Source organism: Natrix helvetica (assembly GCF_964273705.1).
Source record: "Natrix helvetica genome assembly, chromosome: 4".
NCBI classification, from domain to species: domain Eukaryota; kingdom Metazoa; phylum Chordata; class Lepidosauria; order Squamata; family Natricidae; genus Natrix; species Natrix helvetica.
This window is the reverse complement of record NC_138550.1, coordinates 172657201-172680699: the sequence shown is the minus strand read 5'-3', so window position 1 is coordinate 172680699 and position 23499 is coordinate 172657201. Positions and strand designations below refer to the sequence as shown.

Here is a 23499-nt window from a genome sequence, read left to right as displayed (position 1 = left end):
CCCAGCCCTCTCCTTCCCTCCCTCCCTCCAGGTGGCCCCTGATCATCGACCCCTCTGGGCAAGCAGCCATTTTTCTGCGCTACCGTGACACCAACTACCTAAACACTGCCAATCCCGCCGACATGGCCGTGGAGGCCATCCGCCTGGCCTTGCTGGGGTCCCTTCGGTAGGGCTCTGCCATGTGGGGAGGCCTCTTCCCTCTAATGGAGCGCTGGTCCAAGCGTAGTGTGGGAGGAGGGTAGCAGGGTAGCAGATGGGCCAGAAACGATGACAAGGGTGGGCAGGGGGAGAAGACTGGGGGTGGGTTGGGAGGCTTCTGGCCAATGGCTAGCTACGTCCATGAGGGACAACTCTTCTCTTTCTTTCTCTTTCTCTTTCTCCCCCTCCTCCTCCTCCTCCCTGGGCTCTGTTCACCCATCGCCAGCTATGGGAAGCCTCTGGTCTTTGATATGATGGAACTGGACATGTTTGACACAGTGAAAAAGCAGCTGGAACGGCTGGAGACAGGCCTCACTCAGGCACTGCTAAGCAAGAAGATCCTGGAGAGAGAAAGGTGAGTCCTGATGGGGCCTGAGAACCCACCAATGGGGAAGTCGGAAATCAACTGAAGGAAAGAGCGGAGGGGCGATCACTAGTCTTCGGGTGCAGGAAACAGACGTTGGGGTTCTGGAATGGGCAGAGGGTCTCCTAGCAGCAGCTGTGAACATTCCCGGTCGCCTTCAGTGGACATCAGTCTGAGGCTCCCGGGGCCATTAGGGGTCACAGCTCTTCTGAGACAAGCGGAAGTGTAATTTCTATGGGTTTGTGTGATTCTGGCCATTTCCAAAAATGGAGCCCCTGGCACTCTGAAGAGATTCAGAAAGGAGGCCAACCGTCCCCATGGATCAAGTAAGATCATTTGGCCACATAAGCCCAGAGATGCCGTGAGGGGTTGCATTCATGCAACACGGCCAAAGAATCAAATCACTTTATGGGTTTACAAGAACGTCACAGGGGAACCAGCTGGGCTGAGCTGGCCTTACGTGCTAAGCAACAGAAGATTCAAACCATTGGCTCCACTCAAGCTTAGAGAGTTGTGAGAAGGCAGCCCCGCTGGGTCTTTCCGATTTAAAGCTTTGTTGTGACCAGAATGCAGGTCAGGTGCAAGTGTTCTTCTTCCTGGGGGGGGGTGGGGGGGTTCGATCCTCTCCCCAGAGCTTTCCTTCCTTTGGAATCCTCCCAGCTTTGTAGTGCTACGACGCCCCCCTCCCCGCAAGCTGGGCTCACCCAAGGCACTTCCAGACCCCTAACCCTAACTCCCTGGAGGAGGGGTGGGAGCAGCATGAGTGTCCTGCCGGCCTTGCAGTTCACCTGCCCCCCGTCTCCTATCTTGTTCTTTGAGGCCTCGGTTGACCCATCGCTACCCCATTGAAGGAAGTTTTCCACCCTCACCCAGTCACACTCAGGGAGACAGATAGTCTCGAGGGATGGAGCTGTTCCTGACTGCCCTGCCTCACACCCACCTGCAAGACAGGACGTTCTCCACCTGAGATGGCACCGCAAGCTGCAAGCCAACCCCACCCTCAGGGTTGCACCACCTTGTTCTCAGCTGGTGGCCCCAACTCTGCCCGGAATGGCCGGGCCAACTCCCTTCTCCTCTGTCCTGGGCAGGTATCACTCCTTACTGAGGCCAACAGACGGACCAGAATATGCAGAGACGGAATTTCAAGTTGCTCGGATGGAGAAGTTCAGGCTCTTTGTCCTCACCAAGCGCCATCACCCATCTGAAGAGCTGCTTCAGGCCTTCCTCCCTGTCCAGGTCCTCCTGTCTGGAAAGGCCAGGCGGTAGGCACAGCTTGGCAGTGCCCAGCTCAACAGCACCCCAAGGGGTGCGTGCTTGTCTTGCAGGGAACCCATGGCAGGCAGGCAGGCAGGCAGGCGGGAGAATGAGTACCCACCCCCTGGGCAGCAGGAGGAGACGAAGCTTCCCTTGATTACCGTTGGCTCTTTTTCAGAAAGCGGTGGTTCAGAAGATACCCCCACCCTTTCCCAAGTGACTCCTGCCAGGACCGGCTGCTGATTGGGAGGGAGGAGCCCAGGTGTCCTTACCTTTGCAGACCATCCCATCAATAAAGATAATGAATAAAGAGTTGTTCCTTTGGAAAGTCCCAAGGTCTCTCTGAGCCTTTCTCCCCCCACCCCCAGGATGGTCCCTATGCCACATGCTGGATGATAGGCTCCGCCCACCTGCCACTGCCCCAATCCCTATCTGTCATACAACGGTGACCCCTTAACAAGGGGCAGCTCCTGTCTTCGAGCCCAGTGAGATGGCCAAAGAGAAGGCTATCATGGCTAAATCCAGTGGCCCATTTTGCTAAACTTGGTAAGAGAACAGGCAGCCTAGCTTAGCCCTCCTCCTTGGGACAGAGTAAAGGGGGGGGGGAGTGATGGAGGGGGGAGAATGTGGAATGTGCCCTCTGGGCAAGGCTAGACTGCATGTGATGGGGCGGGCGGGGTTGAGGAAGCCCCTCCCAGCATCTGGCTGAAGCCTAGAGGGAAACAAAAAGGTCAGCCGCACCTTTGACCAACTTCAGTTTCCTCCGGCTGAAAGGGCAGCTGACCCTGGTGAAAGTAAGTGCCTGGCCCCTCCTCAGTCTTTCCTGTAAGGGCGCAGCTGAAGGAGCAGGCAGAATGACTGCTTAGCCCATGTGCAGCTGATAACAAAACGCCCAGAAACGGGAGACAACCATTTCTGCAGGTTGCAGAGGTAGCCTAAAGGACACACACAGACACACACACACTTGTGCACTCGCAGCTGCAGGGCAGCCGTTACCTGTCTTGGGAACTTCCAAATAAGCAGCACTTACTTCAAACCAGGTGGTAAGGAGCTTTTGTGTCCTTTGGGGCTGCAGCCAGAGAAACGTCATTTCCCAGGAAGTCGCAATTCCACCCTCTTCTGCAGGAAACCTGGAACTCCACTCTTCCCATTTAGAGTAGAATAGAATAGCAGAGTTGGAAAGGACCTTGGAGGTCTTCTAGTCCAACTCCCTGCTTAGGCAGGAAACCCTACACCACTTCAGACAAATGGTTATCCAACATCTCCTTAAAAACCTGCAGTGTTGGGGCATTCACAACTTCTGGAGGCAAGTTGTTCCACTGATTAATTGTTCTGTCAGGAAATTTCTCCTCCTAGGCTGCTTCTCTCCTTGATTAGTTTTCACCCATTGCTTCTTGTTCTACCCTCAGGTGCTTTGGAGAAGTTTGACTCCTTCTTCTTTGGGGCAGCCCCTGAGATATTGGAAGACTGCTATCATGTCACCCCTGGTCCTTCTCTTCACTAGACTAGCCATGCCCAGTTCCTGCAACCATTCTTCATAGGTTTTAGCCTCCAGTCCCCTAATCATCTTTGTTGCTCTTTTCTGAATGCCGTATTCCAAGTGTGGCCTTACCAAGGCCTTGTAAAGTGGTATTAACGCTTCACGTGATCTTGATTCTCTGCCTCTGTTGATGCAGCCTAGAACTGTGTTGGCTTTTTTGGCAGCTGCTGCACACTGCTGGCTCATACTTAAATGGTTATCCACTAGGACTCCAAGATCCCTCTCAACAGTTGCTACTATTGAGCAAGGTACTACATATACTGTTCCTGTGCATTTTTGTTTTTGCCAAATGTATAACCTTAGTTTTTTCACATATTGAATTTCATTTTATTAGATAGTGCCCAATGTTCAAGTGTGTCAAGATCCTTCTGTATCTTTAGCCTATCTTCTGGAGTGTTGGCTGTTCCTGCCATCTTGGTGTCATCTGCAAATTTGATGAGTTCCCCATTTATTCCCTCATCCAAATCATTGATGAAGATGTTGTAGAGTACTGGGTCCAAAACAGAGCCTTGGGGTACTCCACGGCATACTTCCCTCCATGTAGATGCAGTTCCATTGAGGACTACACGTTGAGTGCGGTTGGTCAGCCAGTTACGGATCCATCTGGAGGTGATGCTGTCTAACTCACATTTTTCTACTTTTATCTAGTAGTAGGTTATGGTCTACCTTATCAAAAGCCTTACTGAAGTCCAAGTAAACTATATCGACAGTATTCCTCTGGTCCACTAATTTTGTCACTTTGTCAAAGAATGTAATAAGATTAGTGTGGCACGATCTGTTTTTGAAAAACCCATGTTGGCTTTTGACTATTACTTTGTTTATTTCTAGGTGTTCACTGATTCATTGCTTAATTATTTTTTCCAGAATCTTTCCTGGTATTGAGGTCAGGCTGATAGGTCTGTAGTTTCAGGATCTATTTTTTTTCCTTTTTTGAAGATGGGAACCACATCAGCTCTTTTCTAGTCCTCTGGCAATTCCCTGGTACTCCAGGATCTTTAAAAGATGTAGTTTAGTGGTTCCGAGATCTCATGTGCCAGTTCCTTCAGAACCTTGGGCTGTAATCCTTTTATGTTATTTATTTATCAAATTTGTTAGCCGCTCCCTCTCCACAAGGGACTCGGGGCGGCGTACAATAAATAAAAGCACATATATATATTACATATATTACACGGTCCTGGTGATTTGAACTCGTCTAGGACAGACAGGTCTTCACTTACCATTTTCTTCCCTATTTTAACTTGAGTTCTTAATCTGATTTTTGTGGTGCTGTTTCTGATAGGTTGGACTGTTTTTTTCCCCTTGTGTAAAGACAGATGCAAAACATGTGTTAAATAGTTCTGCTTTCTCCCTGTAGCTTGTCACCTTCTTGCCACTTTCTCCCAACAATGGACCAATTGTCTCCTTGACTTTTTTCTTGTTTTTAACATGTTGGAAGAAGCTTTTTTTTTTTGTTAATTTTTACTTTTATTTTACCATTTCTGGGCCTTATAATTCAAGAATGGACCAGAGTTGTCAGAGCAGCATCAACAGATGCAGTAAGGGGGATGGCAGGGCTGGAAGTTATCTGTCCCAAAGAGAGAAAGGGCCACTTGCTTTATTAGCTTGGAGAAAACGTTAAAGGCTCTTTAATACCTGAAAGGAAGTCCCAGAGGCCTGGGCTGCGGGAGGTCAGAAATGGCTGCAGGTCGCAGGATAGCAGGCCCAGACACGGAAGGGGAACGTCTCTGGAGTGATTTCCTTTAGATCCTCCTGCAAGCCTCCTATTTTATAATTTTTTTTAAATTTATCTCTATTGTTTTTTTATAAATAATCCAGGGCACGGAAAGCTTCCAATGCACCTCCCTCCTCCTATCTTCTCCATAACAACCATTCCCTGAGGTGGGTTGGGCTGAGAGAGAGGGACCGGCCCAAGGTCGCCTGGTGAGTTTTCATGGCTAAGCTGGGACTAGAACTCACCATCTGCTGTTTTTCAGCCTGGTGTTTTAACCACTCGCCCAAGGTGGCCTTTCAGCGTGGACAGCAGGAAGCGGTCAGTCTTGGCCAGCATTCCTGCCCACATAACACTCTGAAAAAGGAAGGCAGGCCAAGGCTGAAGAGGACAGGGTCCCCCCCTGAGAGGAGCCCCTCCCCAGTTGGCCTCACTTGCGGGGGCGGGGGGCGGGGGGGGAGGTTTACTAATGTTTTGGAGGGAGGGAAAGCAGCTGGTGGGGAGTGCGGCTAAGTCAAGGAAGGATCCGGGGCTCTAAAAGGTAAAGTAAACTTTATTGTCATTGAACCACAAAATAGATTTCTTTGGTTGTACAAATGTCACTAGTTACAGTCCTGATCTCCCCGCCTGGACTACCCCAGGGGACGAGAGATGGATCACAGCCCAGCACCTATAAGTTAGTTAGCCACGGAAACCCTGCCTGATCACTCCCCAGTTGCTCATTAAAAGCAAATGCTAAAATTAATTTAAAAACAAAAAGCTCTAACAGGTCATGTCGAAGCAGCCACGTTGGTAGCTGGAGAAAGAGAGATGGAGACCTGCCATGCTACCTTCCTAAAGCCAAACGTCCCCTTCAAACGAGCCTTTCTCAGCGATTTGGCCTAAGCAATGCCCCCATCCTGTGGAAGGCTGGCAGCCTGCCCGGTGGGTGCCAGCAGAGTCCCACGCTCCCCCCCCTTCCCAGATGGCCCCGCAGCTCCACCAGCCAGGCTCAAAGCACTGGCTGGGCTGGTGGGGGCCACAGTCGCAATCCTGGGACTTCACCGGAGGCCACCAGGCCCCTCCCCCCGCACTAGTCCAAGCCCCAGCCTCTGCCTCGCCACACACCTAATACCACTAGCCAGCCCCTACTCGGCTTCACCCTTCTCTATCCTGCCTGGCACAGCAGCGCCCAAAACGTTCCCCGCCAGCAGGTGCTGCTGGTACCCCAAGAGAAGGTGGGGACAGGCACGGGGGCCCCACCGCTGTTCGGCTACAACCAGTAGGTCTCCAGCAACGACCACAGCTGATGCCACATGGAAACAGTTTCGTGGCCGTCCTCCACCCACTATTTACAGACCCCACATCCCATCAGTTCCCCTCACCCCCAATGCTCTGTCTCAGTTTTGTCACAACCTGTCCCAGTGCATTGCAAGGAGGTCCAGAGCCCCACGGTCCATCGAGAAGCCCAGCAGCCTAGCGCCCCACTCCGTCTCGTTGGCCTGGCTGTGTCTATACAGACTCCAACAACAGGCGTGTTATGTCGGGACGGCGGCTTCTAAGCTGTGTTGGGCCTGCTGGAGGTTGTGCTCGTCACCAAACAGCCCCAGTTCCTGGCCCGCAGAGGGTCCGTGGGTCACCAAGGGCTCTGGGCTCCCACCACGGTCCTGGCGCCCTGAGGGGAGGAGAAAGGAGAGGTCAACCTGCTCTTCGGCCAGGGGCCTTCTGGGAATGCAGCCCTCCAGAAAGGTGCTCGTCACTCCACAGGTGGAGCACCCCTTGCTCTCTCCAAGGAAGGTCAAGAAGCATGTTTTTTTTTTTGGGGGGGGGGGTCCCTTATCCCCTGGCCCAATGGCTTGGCCACACATTCCTCCTCCTTGCTGCCTGGGGCAGCAGAGAGCCCGGCCGGCCAGTCGGTCACCCACCTGAGCTGCTGCCGATGCTGCCAAGACGTTTGCAGGATTCTCGCCCATCTGGAGTCTGCAAGAACAGAGGAGGATCAGCCCCCCTCCGGCAGCCCTCCCACCTGCCTGCCTCCCCCACCCCCCCAAGCCCTTGCTGGGGGTGCCCAGAGAAAGGGGACACTTCAAAGAGGAGAGCAGGAGTCAAAGGAAGGCTTCTAGGGCAGGGGAGCAAGGACAGAGGGGTGGAATGAGGGTCATGGGGGGGGGGAGTGTCCTACCAGGCACAGCTGGTTCTTTTAAACAGGCAGGTGCAGCCTTAGGTCTACTCTTGTGCCTGAGGGCCAAGAGGCACTGACCAGAGCCAGACCATGATTCGTGTGGCCGCCACAGGTGAGATTTAACCGATTCTCACCAGTTCGCCTGAACCATTAGTTAATTGCTTAGGCAGTTCAGAGAACCAGTTAAAAATAAAGTACAAGAGGGGACTTCCGGTGGCGCCGTCGGCATTGAGGATGCTCCCTTGGGAACGCCAGCTCGTGTTTGAATAACAAGCTGCGAGGATAGCATAAATCAGCTGTCCAGCAGTTTGAAAACCTCCCTCTCGAGAAAAGGGAGGGAGGTGAGCTGTTTGGCATAGGGTAGAGGCGCCCAGTGGCCCCAGAAGCAATTCTGTGGCATGAAGGGTGTGAACTCCCCAGGAAGCCCGACAATCTCATCATGGGACACCTCTGCCTTTGCAGAAACAAAAGGCAGCGTCCACACCTGCAATGTCAAAGTTTATTCTACATCTGAACAAGAAGCAGGCAGAGCAAGCAGGAGGTCAACAAATTGCAAGTACAAGCCTTAACTCTGTAGATTATCTCTTTCTGTAAACTTAAAGGGAACTTTAAAAAAAATGGCGCCGGAATAATAAAGCGTCTTGAAAACGAAAGTGAAGCGGAAAGCTGATTAGCACTTGTTAAGTGCCTGTTAGTGTTGCTGTTCGACTTCAAAGAATAGGTGGACTTTTTGGACTGAACAAATTGGTTGTTTAAAAGCTTGATTTGAATATTCTGAAAGCAGGCAAAATTCAATGTTTCCAAAAGTGCTGGCAGTTCACCAGCGCAATCCCAAAAGTCCGGTGGAAACACAATCACAAACCCTGATTTCTTATTGCCTCCTCTTTGTCTTTGTATTTTCTATTTATTGATGTGTTTTTATTTGACTGTACACCGCCCCGAGTCCCTTTGGGGAGAGGGGGCGGTATAAAAATCTAAATAAAAGTAAAGTAAAAAAGTGATACTGGAGGCTCTACAAAATAACTTACAAAATGCATTAAAAGAACATGCCTAGGCAGGGGGTTGGACTAGAAGACCTCCAAGGTCCCTTCCAACTCTACTATTGTATTATTGTATTATTGTATTATTGTAACAGGCAGTTGTCTTGGAGGGGAAAATTACAAGTGCCTTTAAAGATGTCTCTGATGAAATATCTGGAATTAAGGATTTAATCCAAACACGTAACCAAGAGATAAGGGAGGATATAGTTGAGGCACTTAAAGGATTATTTGGCTACGTAGCATCTCTCGATGAGAAGGTGGAAGAAATTAATGAGGCTAATACAAAGCTGGACAACAAATTTATGGAGGCACAAATTAAAATTGATAAGTCGAAGGCGGAGTTTACAATGAGCAATGGAATTTGCCCTGAGGATAAGGAGGTTGAAAGAACATAGTCAAGAACATTTAAGAGATATTTTTGCAGACGCTCTTGCTCAATTAACTGACAAAATTTACCGCGTTAATTCATGGATTGCCAGACAAAGACAACTGCCAAGAGATATTGTAATCTATTTTGTCACCAGGAAAATTAGGAATGAAATATTGCAAGCAATCTATAAAAACAAACTGCAAGTGGCAGGTCAAGATGTGATAGTATTGAAGGAAATCCCCCCCAAAATGTTGAGATCAAAAGACTTAAAGGCTGAATTAATTGAAGCAGATCCTCAAGGTAGATATATTGCAATTGAACTATTAATAGAAGGAAAGAAAATACTCTTAACAGGAATATATGCTCCCAATCAACAACATGAAAAATTTTATAAGTTGCTTCACACCAAATTAACACAATGGGGTTACAGATCCTGCATTTTACTGGGCAATTGGAATGGAGTACTGGATCCTGTTCAAGACAAGAAGAGGCTTTCGCAAAATACCCAAACACGAAAAAGATTACCTAAATCCTTTTTTGATATGATGGATGACTTTGAATTGAGAGATATCTGGAGAGAACGGAATGTTAAAGAATGGGATTTTACTTTCTTTTCTGATAGGCACCAATTCTTTTCCAGAATTGATTTTATACTAATTACAAATGATTTTTTTTCCAGGGTAAAGAAGACTAAGATATGCCTGAGAACTTTAACAGATCACAACCCAATCTGGATGGAACTTGAATATGGAGACTGACCCAGGAGGTCTTGGAGATTAAATGAAAATCTATTTAGATATGAGAAAAATGTTACGGAATGTAAAAAACTATTGAAAGAATATTTTGCTTTTAATATGCATAAGGGGATATCTATGGAAATGGTTTGGGACGCAAGTAAAGCATACATGAGAGGCGTTTTAATAAATCTGAACAATGTTTATAGGCGCAGACAAAGGGAGAAACAAAGGGAATTAGAGGAAGAGATTAAAAAAAAGAGCAGGAGTTAATGTCTAAACCAGATGATAAGAAGACAAAAGAGATAATTACTTTACTGTGAGGACAGTTCAACATGTTAATGTCGGACCAGATAGCCACTAATTTTCTATATGCTAAACATAACACTTTTTGCAATGCCAATAAACCAGGTCGATGGTTAGCATATATGTTAAGGAAAAAACAAAGATCCCGTAATATAGAGAAAATAGAATATAAAGGGAAAGAAGTTTTTCAAAAGGATATGATTAAAAAGACTTTTTAAAAATTTTACACCAGATTGTATGCTGGTGACAAAATACAAGGGTCAGACATAGACCGATATTTGGAGAAAGAGAAAATTCCTATACTTACAGATGAGCAAAGGGGAAGATTGAATCAACTTGTAACTACAGAGGAAATCTTCCTGGCAATTAAGCAGTTAAAAGTCGGCAAAGCGCCTGGCACAGATGGCTTGACAGCAGTTTATTACAAAAAATTACAACTAGAAATGATGGAACCTCTTAGGGAACTATTTAATAAAATTCAAATGGAAGGCAGGGTCCCACCATCTTGGAAAACAGCTTTTATTTCACTGATTCCAAAAGAAGATCAGGATCCTACCCAGCCAAAAAACTATAGGCCTATTTCATTACTTAATACAGACTATAAAATTTTTGCTAAAATATTGGTAAACAGGTTAATGCCAATTGCGCAACAAACGATTCACAATGATCAGTCTGGTTTTATACAGGGGAGACAAATGAAAAGTAATGTAAGACAAATCATCAATATAATGGAATATTTGGGAAAGTATAACCAAGTCCCGGCAGTGCTCTTATTCTTAGATGCGGAGAAAGCATTCGACCAAGTCAATTGGAAATTTTTAATAAAAATACTACAAAAGATGCAGTTCGGAGAGCATTTCATGCAATCTATCAAAGCAATATACCAGAAACAGATTATAGTTAATGGAGGCTTAAAAGAATCTTTTAAAATTGAAAAAGGAACAAGACAGGAGTGTCCCTTGTCTCCATTATTGTTTATTTTAACCCTGGAATTACAATAATACAATAGTAGAGTTGGAAGGGACCTTGGAGGTCTTCTAGTCCAACCCCCTGCCTAGGCAGGAAACCCTATACCGTGTCAGAGAAATAACTATCCAACATCTTCTTAAAGACTTCCAGTGTTGGGGCATTCACAACTTCTGGAGGCAAGCTGTTCCACTGATTAATTGTTCTAACTGTCAGGAAATTTCTCCTCAGTTCTAAGTTGCTTCTCTCCTTGATTAGTTTCCACCCATTGCTTCTTGTTCTACCCTCAGGTGCCTTGGAGAATAGTTTGACTCCCTCTTCTTTGTGGCAACCCCTGAGATATTGGAACACTGCTATCATGTCTCCCCTAGTTCTTCTTTCTCTTAAGCTAAACATACCCAGTTCCTGCAACCGTTCTTCATATGTTTTAATCTCCAGTCCTCCAGAATTGCTATTGAACAGAATACGTGGGTCTGACGAACTACAAGGAATTAAGATTAGGCACTACGAATACAGAGTAAGAGCATTTGCGGACAACTTGGTTGTGACTTTAACCCAGCCGGGGGAATCAGTTATAGGTCTAATGAATATAATTAACCAATATGGTCAGGTATCTGGGTTCAAAGTAAATCTAGGGAAGACAAAGATGATAGCTAAAAATATGACTACGAACCCAAAAAAAAAAAAGAAAAAAAGAACTAGAAAGAGTAACAGGATGTGAGATAGTAAAAAAGGTTAAATATTTAGGAATTTATATTACAACTTCAAATGGGAAATTATATAAGTACAATTATAAACCGAATGGCATAAAATACAGATAGAAATGAATAAATGGAAAAAATTACAATTGTCTTTGCTGGGAAGGATAGCTGCAGTTAAAATGAATGTTTTGCCCAAGTTTCTATTCTTCTTTCAAATGATACCAATACTTTAAAAAGATGCAAATTTGGAAGAATGGCAGAAAGGTATTAACAATTTTGTTTGGGCAGGAAAGAAATCGAGAATAAAACTTAAAATAATGCAAGACATATGCGAAAGAGGAGGCTTAAAAATGCCCAACTTAAAATTGTACTATGAAGCAACAATCAGCGATTGGATTAACCCAGTGTTTCTCAAACTTGGCGACTTTAAGTCCTGTGGACTTCAACTCCCAGAATCCCCCAGCCAGCATAGCTGGCTGGGGAATTCTGGGAGTTGAAGTCCACAGGACTTAAAGTCGCCAAGTTTGAGAAACACTGGATTAACCTAACAGAGGATAGAATATTGAATATTGAGGGTTATTATTTGGTATATGGCTGGCACGCTTATCTAATATATGACAAGAAGGCCGACAAGATCTTTAAAAGTCATATTTTAAGGAATGCCTTATTGCGTGTCTGGAAAAAATATCAATATAGGCTAAACGACAAAATACCCATGTGGGGGGGTGCCCAGACACGCTATAGAGAACATAAGTATAGAACAAAAACAAGATTGAACTACATATGCAGAACTCCTTAGTATGGATAGAGGTGCACTGCAGTTAAAATCTTTGAATGCATTAAGAGACAAAAGGGTAATTCAAACCTGGTTCCAGTATGGTCAGTTACAGGCTAGATGTAAAAAAGACCAGAAATCCGGTATTATCCAAAATGAGGATAACTTGATAAAACAAATTAGGGACCAGGGTCAAATGCACATAAAAAGGTTGTGTAATGTATTGATAGAAATAGACTCAGAAACAGAATTAGTTAAAGATTGTATGATAAAATGGGCACAAAATGATGGAAACATGGGAAGAGATCTGGGTAAGAAACGTAAAATTTACACAAGCTCAGAACTTGAGAGAGAATTTCTACAAGATGCTGTACAGATGGCATTTAGATCCAAAAAGGCTAGCCTGTATGTATCCGAATCTACAATCTAAATGTTGGAGATGTGACTGTGCTGGTGCCACGTATTATCATATTTGGTGGACTTGTAAAAAAGTTAAAGCATTTTGGATAAAAATATGGTGGGTTATTCAAAATATTTTGAAAAAGAGGATAAAGTTCACACCCCAGTTGTTTTTGTTAGGCATAGTTTCAGATTGTACTATTATAGAGACTAATTTGATTTTGAACCTAACGACGGCAGCAAGATTGTTGGTGCCGCAATACTGGAAGAAGGAAGAGTTGCCCACTATCCAAGAATGGACGTTACAAGTAGTAAACTTAGCAGAGATGGCGAAAATTTCAGCGTATTTGAAGGACCATTCGGATGAGAAGGACAAGCTGGAGTGGAGAAGATGGATTGACTATATTCAAAACGAATACCGGACTAAAAAATTTCAGTTAGCTTATGAATGAAGGCATAAGGAATGTTACAATTTATTCAAAGTTAGCTTAATAAAGGGGGAGTTAAAGCACAAGAATAGTAACATGTAAAAATTAGTTAGCTTATGTTAGCGTATGGTTGTTAAATGTTCATACCCTGTATTTTGCTCTGGGAGGTGTGGGGGGGGGAGGGAGGGGGGGAAGAGGGAAGGGTAAGGGGGGTGATAATTGTAAAATTCATTAAAATTTTTAATAATAATAAAAAATAAAGTGCAAGAGGATTTCCCCCCTCCCCCCTCCCTTCAGTTAATAGCTCCACTTAACAGCTGCAGCTGGAATGCAGTCATATACGCTGAATGGTCAATAAACAAACTGACAGGATTAGGGCAGGGAAACCCATCAATCACCCATATAGGGATGGGATTAACCTCTTCCTTTCAGGAAGGAGGACAATATTACAAACGTTTTCATTATAAAGAGTATTAAGTAACACTTCTGCGATCAGCTGATACTCCCTGGAGCTTCCCAAGACCTTTTATAGCTGCTGCAGTGTTGGCTACTTCTTGTTTTTTCCTGGGGGAAAAGATAACACGAGGGGACAAGGATGGAGCTTGATCATACAGGCCGTGAATTTAGTGCATGTGTGGCCAGCCGGCTGCATTGCTTCTGCCATGAAGCACCCAATTTAGAACATAGAATAATAGAAGGGTTAATGGCTTTTGGCAGCACGCCCAGGCTTTCAATTAGCTTGAGCAGCTGCTCTTAGTTTTCCTCTCAGCTGCTGCGGTTGCTTTGGGGATTGACTTTTTTAAAAAAGGGGGAACGGCTGTTTTAAGTTGTCTGCGTTGTTTTAGTGGTGCCTGGCACTGTCCTTTTGGGGTGTACTACTTCCCTCACTCTTTTTGAAAGCTTCTCGTGATGGAGCACCCATAACGTCCGAAGGCAAGCTATTCCATTGGCTGATTGATCTCACTCTTAGGAAATTTCTCCTTAGTCCTAGGTTGCTTCTCTCTTTGGTTAGTCTCCATCCATTGTTTCTTGTGCCTTTTGGTGCTTTAGAAAATAGATTGACTCCCTCTTTTTTTGTAGTAGCCCTTCTAATTTCCTGACAGAACAATTGATCAGTGGAACAACTTGCCTCCAGAAGTTGTAAATGCTCCAACACCGGATGTTTTTAAGAAGAGACTGGACAATCATTTGTCTGAAGTGGTGTAGCAGTGTTTCCTGCCTAAACAGGGGGTTGGACTAGAAGATCTCTATCGCTATCTCTATTCTAAATATTGGAAGAGTGCTATTTTATTGTGCTATATAATTGTGAGTTAGACTAAGGAGAAATTTCCTAAGGGTGAGACCAATCAAGTTGGCCACGGCCACCTAGTCACATGGCGCATTTCCCACAAAAAACAAAGGGAGCCACAAAACCTGGGTAGGTGTGCCGTGTGTGTGTGTGTCATGTGACTGGGTATGAGTGACATTGAGTTGGCCACACCCACCCACTCACATGACCACCCACCCATGCCCACACTTACATGACCACCCACCCATGCCCACACTTACATGACCACCCACCCATGCCCACACTTACATGACCCCCCCCCCAGCCATGCCCATCAAGCTACGCCCACAGAACAGGTAGTAAAAAAAATTGAATCCCACCACTGGTGGCTGCCCACCTCCACCTGCATCATGGGGATCGGCTGACTGGCACGGAGGGCGGCAAGGAGAGAGAGGAGAGAAAGAACAGAAAGGGCCAGGACAAGGAAAGGAAACGGAGCTCCTTCCACGCTCTTGGGAAGCCGTCGTGGCCCCCAGCCCTCCTCCTCTTGAGGACCCTCTCTCAACCTCAACTCTGAGCACTTCCTCACACCTGGGCCTGTGTGACATCCAGCCCCCCCCCTCCAATTGGCAGGGACGAAGAGGGTCGGCATCGTTGGAGCTTCGCTCAGCATCCATGGGAGGGGGGGGTCAAAGCAGGCGCTGTCTGGTTTAGTGGGTAAGGAGGCATAGCAGAAGCGGAGTTCGAGTCTTGCCTGGGGCTCCCAGCCAGCTGGGGGACCCAAGACCACTTCCTTCCTCTCAGCTCTGGGGGGGGGGGGAGAAGGAGGCCACTTCCAGAGGCTGCTGAGAGAAAGTGGCAGGACTGGGAGAGTCACACATGCACACCTACGTAGACACCCAGAGTGTGTTGCAAGACAGGGACCGGTGGCTCTTCCCTACTAGCAGAAAAGCAGCGCCCCTCCCCCAGGGGTCCCATATGGGTCCTCCGATGCCTCCCATCAAGCAGCCAGCTGGGCGCCCCTTGGCTGGACAGCCTCCTCCTCCCTTTGCACGAGGCTCCCGTTCATCTCCTCCCCTCCCCCCCGCCAATGTGGGCCTTGCCCTCACCTGCAGAGCCAATCAGGGCTCCCTTATTGGAGGCCAACCTCAAAGGGGCCACTCAAAGGGGCCACTGCGTGGTCAATGCATTTCTCTGAAGCAGCTCCCTCCCCCTGGCATTCATTCGGAAGGCGGCATCTTGTCTCTGAATCTGGCTGGTTCAGCCCAGGAACTCTCGGCTGGAGCATTTCTGTCTCGGGCCCCTCCGCTTCCTTCCCAGGGGAGCTAGCTTTATAAGGGGGTCAGAGAGCCCCCGTCCTGAGCCCACTTACTTGCACCAGGGGGGGGAGGGGGAGAAGGTCACCTGACTGGCACAGATTGCCCTCCCCCTGCAGATCTTCCCCATCAAAGGCAACAGAATTCAATGAAGGCCCCAGCGGTCCTCCTGGCTACTCGATATAGGGAAGGGGGGCGGGGCGGGGGGAGGGGAGTTAAAGGAGAGAAGACGCTCTGGAGGTGAGGCTGGACTGGCCCACTTTAGCCCCTTCATAAATGGTCTGGACTGTGTGGGGATGGGGGGCAGACAGCTGGCTAAGCCTGCAGACCCCCCCTTGGCCATTGTGGACCCCAGAAAATCAGCGGTGAGCCGAGAGGGGGTCTGGCCTGCAGGTGAAGCACAAAGTGATGGGGAGGAGGGCCAGGAGACCGGCTGTCAACCCACAGTCGCACACCCCTCCCCACCCCCGTAGCTCACCAGACGAAGCCAAGGACATCCTGGCTTGACAACGCTCAACGGACCAGGTCTGTGCAGGGACCCCAAGGGAAGGAGGAGGCCTTGCTGGACTCTCCCCAACCCCAAGAGCCCTGTGCCCAGGGTGCCCTGTCCCACCCACTCCCTTAGAAAGAGCCGGGGGGGGGGGGGATGTGTGTGTGTGTGGGCTACCAAGCTCCTCCCTGGGGGAAAAGGCTTTTGGAGATGCTCTGGGTCGAAGGGAGGAGTCAAGGCCCACTTGGCCTGGAGAGAGCGGGCAGCCGCAGCCGCAGGGTGATGGCCCGGGTGGGGTGGGGGATCTGGAGGAGACAAAAGCCCCTCCTTTGCCAGAGGAGCCGCTTAAGAAACAGACAGAGGGCCAAGAGCCCCTTATGGGCTTCGGCCTATTTTGGGTGCGCGGGGGCTCTAATGCTCCAGTCGCAGAGAGGAAGCAGCCCCTGCTGCCCAGAAGCCCAGAGAGGTAGCCTGAGAAACTGAGAAGGACTTCAACTGCCCCCCCCCCCTTGGGGGGAGGGGTTTCCTGACCATGCCCCACTCCATGCAGATTGTACCTGGATTTCATATACAGGTTTGGAAGAAGGAATGGCTGCAAATTCCCTGTAGAGGAACTTCTTTTCAGGCAGAGACTGGAAGGGCCAGCGGGGAGAGGCAGAGGGCAGAGGGTGAGGGCAGAGCAGAGGCAGAGAGAGAAAGAGAGAGAGAGAGAACAAGAGTGACCAGAGCCCAGGGAAAGCAGGCAAGGCCTCTGCCCAGGGAAGCCTCACTTGCTCCAGGGAGAGCAGAGCGGGGGCCCTCCAGCTGCTTTGTTTGGGTCCCTGGGCCCCCAACAGACCCCAGGACACCTGTCTCCAGCCCTCCCGGCAGAGGGCGAGAGAAGCTCCCTCCGCCTGGCTGCAAAGCTAAAGGCCCCAGGGTCCTTTCTAGGTGGGGCCCCAAAAGTCCCCGTGCCATGCGACGCCTGGCAACCCCCCCCCCCTCCCCGAAAAAGCCTCTCTGCTGCGCAGGCATCTCCTACCAGCCGCCCTGGTGAAACTGCGACCCGGGAAGCAGCGTCTGCAAAAGATGGGGGCAGAGGAGTTTCAGAGACAATGATCTTTTCCAGAATCAATATGCCAAAGTCCAACGGAAGAGAAGACGCACCCTCCAAGGGTGTGGGGGAAGGCGTGGGGGCCGGGGAGGGTGACTCTGCCAGCTGCTCCAACGTGCCACGCTTCTTGCTCTCCCTGGATTTGGCAATCACCATCTGGGCCTTGAGGGCATCCTGCTCCAGAGACTTCATTCTGCCGCAAGGAGAAAGAGCCGTCGGGGGCCTTGTGGGTCCTGCCCGGGATGGTCCCTGGGCCCTTAGGTGGCCCTGGACCCTCTGACTGCTTCCCCCCCCCCTCCCGGCACCTACCTTGCTGCTCGCCACATGGCCCGCTTCTCTGCTTCCAGGGCTCGGCGCTCGGCTGGGGAGAGCTCCTTCTCCGGGGTGGCCAGCAGCTCTGGGCTCTGCACCCGCAGGCGTTCCTGATGCCGCCGTTCGGCTTTGGCTGTCCGGACTGGCACCCCTGGCTCCCCCCCTCTGGCGCAGACGGGTGTCGTCCTGTCAAGAGGGAGGTTGGCAAGGCTCAGCCTGGGAGGAGGCCTTCCTCCTCTCCTCCCCCCTTACTTATCAAAGATAGTGAGCTCACCAGGTGGTTGGGGAGAGACTGCCCCCGTTCTGCTTCTCCACTCTGTACTCAATGCCTTCGATGAAGATGCTGGAGGGGCACCCCATGCCTGGGGGGGGCTGGCTTTGCGCCTCCTCCTCCTCCTCCTCCTCCTCCTCCAGCAACTGGACTCGCTTCTGTTGGAGTTTCCGAGCTGCTGAGAAAGAGACCGTGTGTGTGTGGGGGGGGGGTCAAAACAGGGACCCCCCTCACAGCCTCTCCCTTGGAGTACGAGGGGCCCTGAATTTCGGCCAAGCAGCAGTAGCTGGACGGGGCGGGGACCGAAGCTGCCACCTATGCAGAAAGGGATTTGAGAGACCAACCAAATGGAACACACAACACAATCGCAAGAAGCTCCCCCCAGGCCAAACAGGAGCCGCTGGGCTTGGCCCCTTCCTGCTCCTGCTTGAGAGCAGCTCCCAAAGGGCCGGCTGCAGACGACTGGCTGAGCCCTAAGCCCCACAGCAGCCCCCACCCCCAGGGCTGATCCAGCCAGGGCAGCAGCCAAGACCTGCTTTTCCCTAGGGGTGGGGGTGGGAGGGTGAGAAGCCGGCCAGATGGGCATGGAAGCAGCTGGTGCAGCCCCTCAGCTGGCAGAGCTGCTGGAGTTCTTGCCCAAGGAATGGGCGAGGGAGGGGCTCACTCTGGCAGCAGCCAGCCAGAAGGACCCCGCTCCGCCCCACGGGCCCCACCTTCTTCCTCCTTCATTTTCTTCAGGTCTTCCTCCCCAACCAGAGAAACTCGCTTCAGGGGCTTCCCGGCAGGCGGCGGCGGCTGCTTCAGCTCAAGCTCAAAGTACTTCTGCCTCTCGCGGAAGGTGCGCTGCTCCGGGCTGTGTGGGCCGCCCGGCCACGGGCTCTGTGCAGCAAGGGCACGGAGGAGGTGTGGGGTCAGCTGGGGTCAAGCGCCCTGCCCTGAGGCCGCTCCCACTGCCCATACTCCTTACCTCGGAAGAGATGGGCAGCACCTGATCAAGGCTCCTCTGGCCAGGCAGCTCCTGAGGGGGGGGGGGGGGATGAGGCAGGACACAGGATGAGCACTGCACAGGCCGGGCCACAGACCCCCCCACCCCCCACCCCCAGGGCCCAGGCCTGGCCTGCCTCACCTCTGTCTCCAACGGTAGCTGCAATCCTGGGACGGCGGCCAAAGCCTTGTACGCCTGCTTGGCACTGAGAGGGAGGTCCTCGCTTTGCGAGAGGGGTCCGGACTGCCAAGGCTGTGGGGAGAGCCAGGGAAAGGCAACTGACTGGATGAGGAGGGCCACCAAGGCTCAGGGAGTCCCTGCCAGAACCTGCCCGGGCTCTGCTGGGAGTCCTGTGGTCCCTGCGCCCTGCCTCTCCTGCGTGGACCAGGCCCATGAGATGGTATGGGGCAGGCAGGGCAAGGACGGGGGTGTCTCCCCGGACACTCACCAGACCGTTGGGGCTGGAGACCAGCTCAGGCTGCTGAAAAAGGCTGGGGCTGCCCTGCCCCTCCGTGGGGCCCAGGGCTGAGGTCAGACGTAGGCGAGAGACTGGCTGAATTCTCCCGGGCTTGGTCTGCATGCACACCAGAGGGAGAAGCGGGTCAGAAGACAGGCTGACGTGCCCAGCAGAGAGCTGCCCAGGGCACACTGAGGCCAAGAGCAGCTAAGGGCAGGCAGAGGCAGTGGGACCGCCCCACGAGAGCACCGAGAGCCGATCCAGGAAACAGACGGGCCGCCGTCCAACAGCCATTCCTGCCTCAGGATTCCAGGGCTGCCCCCTGGACTGATTGCTCAGGCCCTGGAAGCCTCCCCCCTGCACAGTGACCACGAGGTCCTAAAGGAGGGGGGGTTGCCCGCCCAAGCAGGATACAGAAGCTGGGGGGAGGGGGGAGGTAGGCAGAGGGCAGCAACCGAAGGGCACTTACAAAAAGAGTCTCTTTGCCCACCAGGCAGAAAGGCTGGGACGGGGCCGAGCACTGGAGAATGACCAGGCCAGAGAAGGAAGCAGAGAGAGAAAGAGAGAGGCTGACCGGCTGCTAGGAGCAACTGGCACAGACTGGGCCTCGCCCCAGGGCCTCCCTACCTGCTGGCTGCTGGCAGGCTCTCGCTGGGCAGACTCGGCTTCCCCCACTCCCACACCCTGCAAGAGAAGGAGGAGGCAGCCGTGAGGACCCCACCAGCACCAACTGCGGGGGGAGGGAGCTTCCCCTTGATATCAGGGTGGGCACAGCTCCCCGAACCAGTTGCCCAGCCAAGACCAAGCTACACTGATTTGTAAAGGACAGGGGTGGCACAATATTTTACAATAATCAGCGATGCTTTCACTTGTAATTTTGGGCACTGTAATTTTGAATGTCTGTTAAACTAGTCGTAAGGTCAAGAACTATCTGGGCATGTCTTCTATGTGCGTGTGTTCCGTGCTGAGATCAGAACCACGCTAGGAAGGCTTTCCGTGCCACCTGCTGTGGAAATGGGCACGGAGGAAGCAGGACGCGAAGAGAACCGGTGGGAGAAGACGCCCTGAGGCAGGCAAGAAAAGAAAACCCATCACTGGAACACAAACAACCAGGACTGAAGTCTCCTGTATCAGACCCGCGAGGCAGAGGCAACTGGGGGAGAGGGGTGGAAAGGAGGGAGAGGAGGTAGCCAGCGGAAAGCTGTGTGGACTGAGATACCCTGTTGATGGGGACATCATTGGAAGAGCTGAAACAGAGGGGTAGAGAGAGGGAAAGGGGGAGAGAGAGAGAGAAGAGAGAGGGAAAGGGAGAGGAAAGGGAGTGGGGGGGGGAGAGAGAGAAGGAAAGAGGGGAAGAGAGGGAAAAGGAGAGAAGGTGAGTAAGAGAGTGAGGGAGAAAGAAGGGAGAGGTGGGAGAGAGAGGGAGTCATGGAGAAAATCCTATCTTTGTCAGCATTAGCAGTCAGCACTGACGTGATAGCTCTTAATCAATCAATCAATCAGGTTTTGTGCGATTTAATTCAGCCAGCGGGGCTTGAGGGATTCCCTGGACTTTGAAGAAGACGCGGGAGGAGACCCTCCTGGCCGCCCGGGGGAGCTAAGAGAGCCAAAGGGAAAGTGGGGGTGGGTGGGTGGGTGGGGGTTTACTGGCTAGGTAGAACTTTTATGTCCTGGTTGGCAGAAAGAAATGAAAGTTCATCGAGGTCAATGTGTTCTAAACAGCTATTCTAGAAATGTGGGTTTTGCCCATTTATAAATGACTTGGTGGTCCCCTCTCCAGAGCCTACGGAGACCTAGCGATGGCAGGCAGCTGGCCTGCACTCCTCCTAACGGAGGTCTTTGGCTCCTTTGCGGATGTCTTTTTACCCAGGGCGGCATTCGCGTGGTTGGGGTCATGGCTGCTTTTTGCAACGTCCTTACTTAACAAAAACTAAAATCAATATCATACAGTTAAACACAAACACACACACACACACACACACACACACACACTCCTTAGAGAAGCAAATCAGCAGAGATGAAGCCGAAGCTTTAAGAGGCGAGGCCACGCGGTGACCCTTGGAGAAAATGACTCAGAAGAAGCCCCTTTTGTGGGGAAGCCCCGTAGCAGCCTTGGATCCCCCTTCTCCCCATGTGCCCCCACAGCAAGCGAGAGGAAGCCCCCAGGAAGGGCTCCGTCTCCTGGGTCAGAAGCAGCAGATAGGAAAGGCTGCTCGGCCAGGCAGCACCACGCCACGCCAGTAGCTTGGCCGCCTGCCTTGGTGTAGAGGCTGGTCTTCAGCAGTGCCCTCTGGCCATAGACAAGCCCCCCCCCCCCCCCTCGAGGCGCAGGGCCCTGCCAACTGGCCCACCCAAAGGGGTTGGTGCTGAAAGGGATGGGCTGGGAGTCCACCAAGGTCTGCTGCTCTGAAAGCACCACCTGGGTGCTGCCTGCCTGCCCCCTGTCCTGGGAGGGAGCCTGACCGGTGGGGACGTCCAGCAGGGGAAGAAGCCACCCGGCCTTTTCCATCTCACCGAGCAGGAACTGGCAAGAAGAGGAGCGGGTGGGGATTTTTGGGAAACTCCCAAGACGGCTCTTCCACTTCCAGCCCTGAGAGAGGCCCTGGCGAGGGACCGGGCTGCACGGGGCCAGAGCTGAGGCCACCTTGCCTGCCACCCAGGAGGCGGGGAAGGCTGGCAGGTGATTCCAGGACTGCCTGTGGAAGGGAAGCCCTTAAGCGCATCACACACACATCCGCCCTCTCCCGGGCCTTCCAGAAGAGGCAGGAGGGCTGGGGGAGGCCACAAATCTGGGCCCACCGCAGCCCTAACCTGGCTTACTCCCCCCACGCCCAACACACAGCCATCCTGCACTCCTGAGCCATGCCCCCTTTTCCCCCAGGCCTCTGGGAAAGCCCCCCTTCACCCCCCCCACCTGCTCCGCTTGGGAGGCAAAGACTGCCCACCCCAGGGGCAGAAAGAGGGACCAAGGCACGACTCCCCCTCTCCTGGGAAATGGAGGACACGAGGGGCTGCCCCATCCAACTGCTGGGCCCTCCAGCAGAAGGAACATCTCCTGGGGCTTGGAACCCCCCCTCACCCCACTCCAGTCAAACAGAGGCAAAACCATGGGGGGGGGGGGGCAACTTGGCACCTCCACACGCACAGCTGGGGCAGGCTTTCTCTCCCCTCTCCCCCAAACCCTGTCACTCACGCCACGGGGGCTTTTCTGGAGATGGCCGCTGCTACTGGGCAGGGCTGCCAAGGTGCGGTAATCCAGCTGCAGGGGCTCTGCGCTGCCCCGGTCCTGGGGAGGGAAACGGGGAGGCTCAGGGCTGGCTGCGGCCTCACAGGGCATAAGCAGACCCAGCAAAGAGTGGCCAGAGAGGAGCCCCCCCCCCCCGGTCGAGCAGTCCAACAGATGCCACAGGGGAGCAGCTTTTCATCCCAGAGCATCCCCCCCAGCCCCTCCCCTCATTTCCCTTCTGGGCTCTTCCAAACCTTCCAAGTTATGACAGACCTCCTCCACTTATGCCCCCCTTCCAAATATATGACCTCCGACACCCCCACCCCCACAGTCAAGTGTCCATATTTGGGGCACGCAGCAGATCACATTGATGCTGACCGCAGGACGGCTCGTTCCAACCCCCCCCCCTCCCTCCCTCCCTGATCCGGCACTTCTGTTTCCTAGCAAGCGATGGGTTTGCTTAATGACCGTGGTCCTCGCAGAAAAAGGTCGTAAAGTCAAGGACCCTCCGTTATTGACTCAAGGACAGGCTGCCCCTGCAAGAAACCCAGCCAGCTGCTCGCTCCAGCTGTTATTTCTGTTCCTGCTTTGGGGGCCCTTGGAAGCCTCCTCTCTCTCTTCCCTTGAGGGACACGAGCACGGCTGCCCCGCCTCCCCTTCGCTCCCCCCAGGTTGCTTGCTGTGCCCAAGCACTTGCCTCTAAGTCGGGGGGGGGGGTCCTCTGCCCCATCTCCCCCCACCCACCTCAGAAGGACTAGTGGCGCCTCCTGCGGAAGAGAACTCCGCTCCCCATAGGTGCTGGCAACTGAGATAACCGACCGAAAACCCCCTTGGCCAAACTCTGCCGCTAAGAGATTAGCCCCATGGTGAGATAGGGGGCAGATCAATGGGGGGAGGCAGGGGGGCAGCTAGGGTATCAGTTCTCTGCCCTCACCGGCCTTCGGGCTGCACAAAGGCAGCCAAGTAGCCTCTCCAATAGCTCCTGGAACCTTGGAGGCCCCCCATGTTTGTCCGGGAGCCCCCCAGGACGCCCCTGGCAGGAGGAGATGCCAAGCCTTCAAAAGCAGAAAATGGGGCGGGGCTAAAGGGGCAAAGGTCAAGGCCAGCCCTCTCTCCTTCCCTGAACGGGGGCAGAAGA

At 51.7% G+C, this 23499-nt stretch overlaps 2 protein-coding genes across 12 annotated transcripts in view; one reads left to right on the top strand and one right to left on the bottom strand.

Moving 5' to 3' along the window:
• The window catches only part of IQANK1 (IQ motif and ankyrin repeat containing 1), a gene marked incomplete at its 5' end in the record, with an annotated part of 47608 nt that extends 45481 nt beyond the window's left edge, over positions 1-2127 (top strand). Inside the window, 4 exon segments of the mRNA XM_081951217.1 lie at positions 32-166; positions 425-553; positions 1651-1868; positions 1995-2127. Coding sequence (XP_081807343.1) covers positions 32-166; positions 425-553; positions 1651-1828 — 442 coding nt within the window. The 3' untranslated portion in view covers positions 1829-1868; positions 1995-2127.
• Positions 2128-5597: 3470 nt separating this feature from the next.
• SCRIB (scribble planar cell polarity protein) overlaps positions 5598-23499 on the bottom strand; it is a 52830-nt gene continuing 34928 nt past the window's right edge. For 4 of the 11 annotated variants that reach the window (XM_081951205.1, XM_081951211.1, XM_081951215.1 and 1 more), the window contains 14 exons: positions 22329-22421; positions 19763-19819; positions 19605-19655; positions 19127-19252; positions 18820-18930; positions 18661-18711; positions 18407-18572; positions 17697-17871; positions 17420-17608; positions 17164-17303; positions 17039-17076; positions 16575-16649; positions 6969-7023; positions 5598-6718 (listed from right to left, as the gene is read on the bottom strand). In XM_081951205.1, coding sequence (XP_081807331.1) covers positions 6582-6718; positions 6969-7023; positions 16575-16649; positions 17039-17076; positions 17164-17303; positions 17420-17608; positions 17697-17871; positions 18407-18572; positions 18661-18711; positions 18820-18930; positions 19127-19252; positions 19605-19655; positions 19763-19819; positions 22329-22421 — 1464 coding nt within the window. In that variant the 3' untranslated portion in view covers positions 5598-6581. The remainder of the gene's footprint in view (positions 6719-6968; positions 7024-16574; positions 16650-17038; positions 17077-17163; positions 17304-17419; positions 17609-17696; positions 17872-18406; positions 18573-18660; positions 18712-18819; positions 18931-19126; positions 19253-19604; positions 19656-19762; positions 19820-22328; positions 22422-23499) is intronic. The other 7 variants (XM_081951208.1, XM_081951207.1, XM_081951213.1 and 4 more) reach the window with 6 other exon arrangements.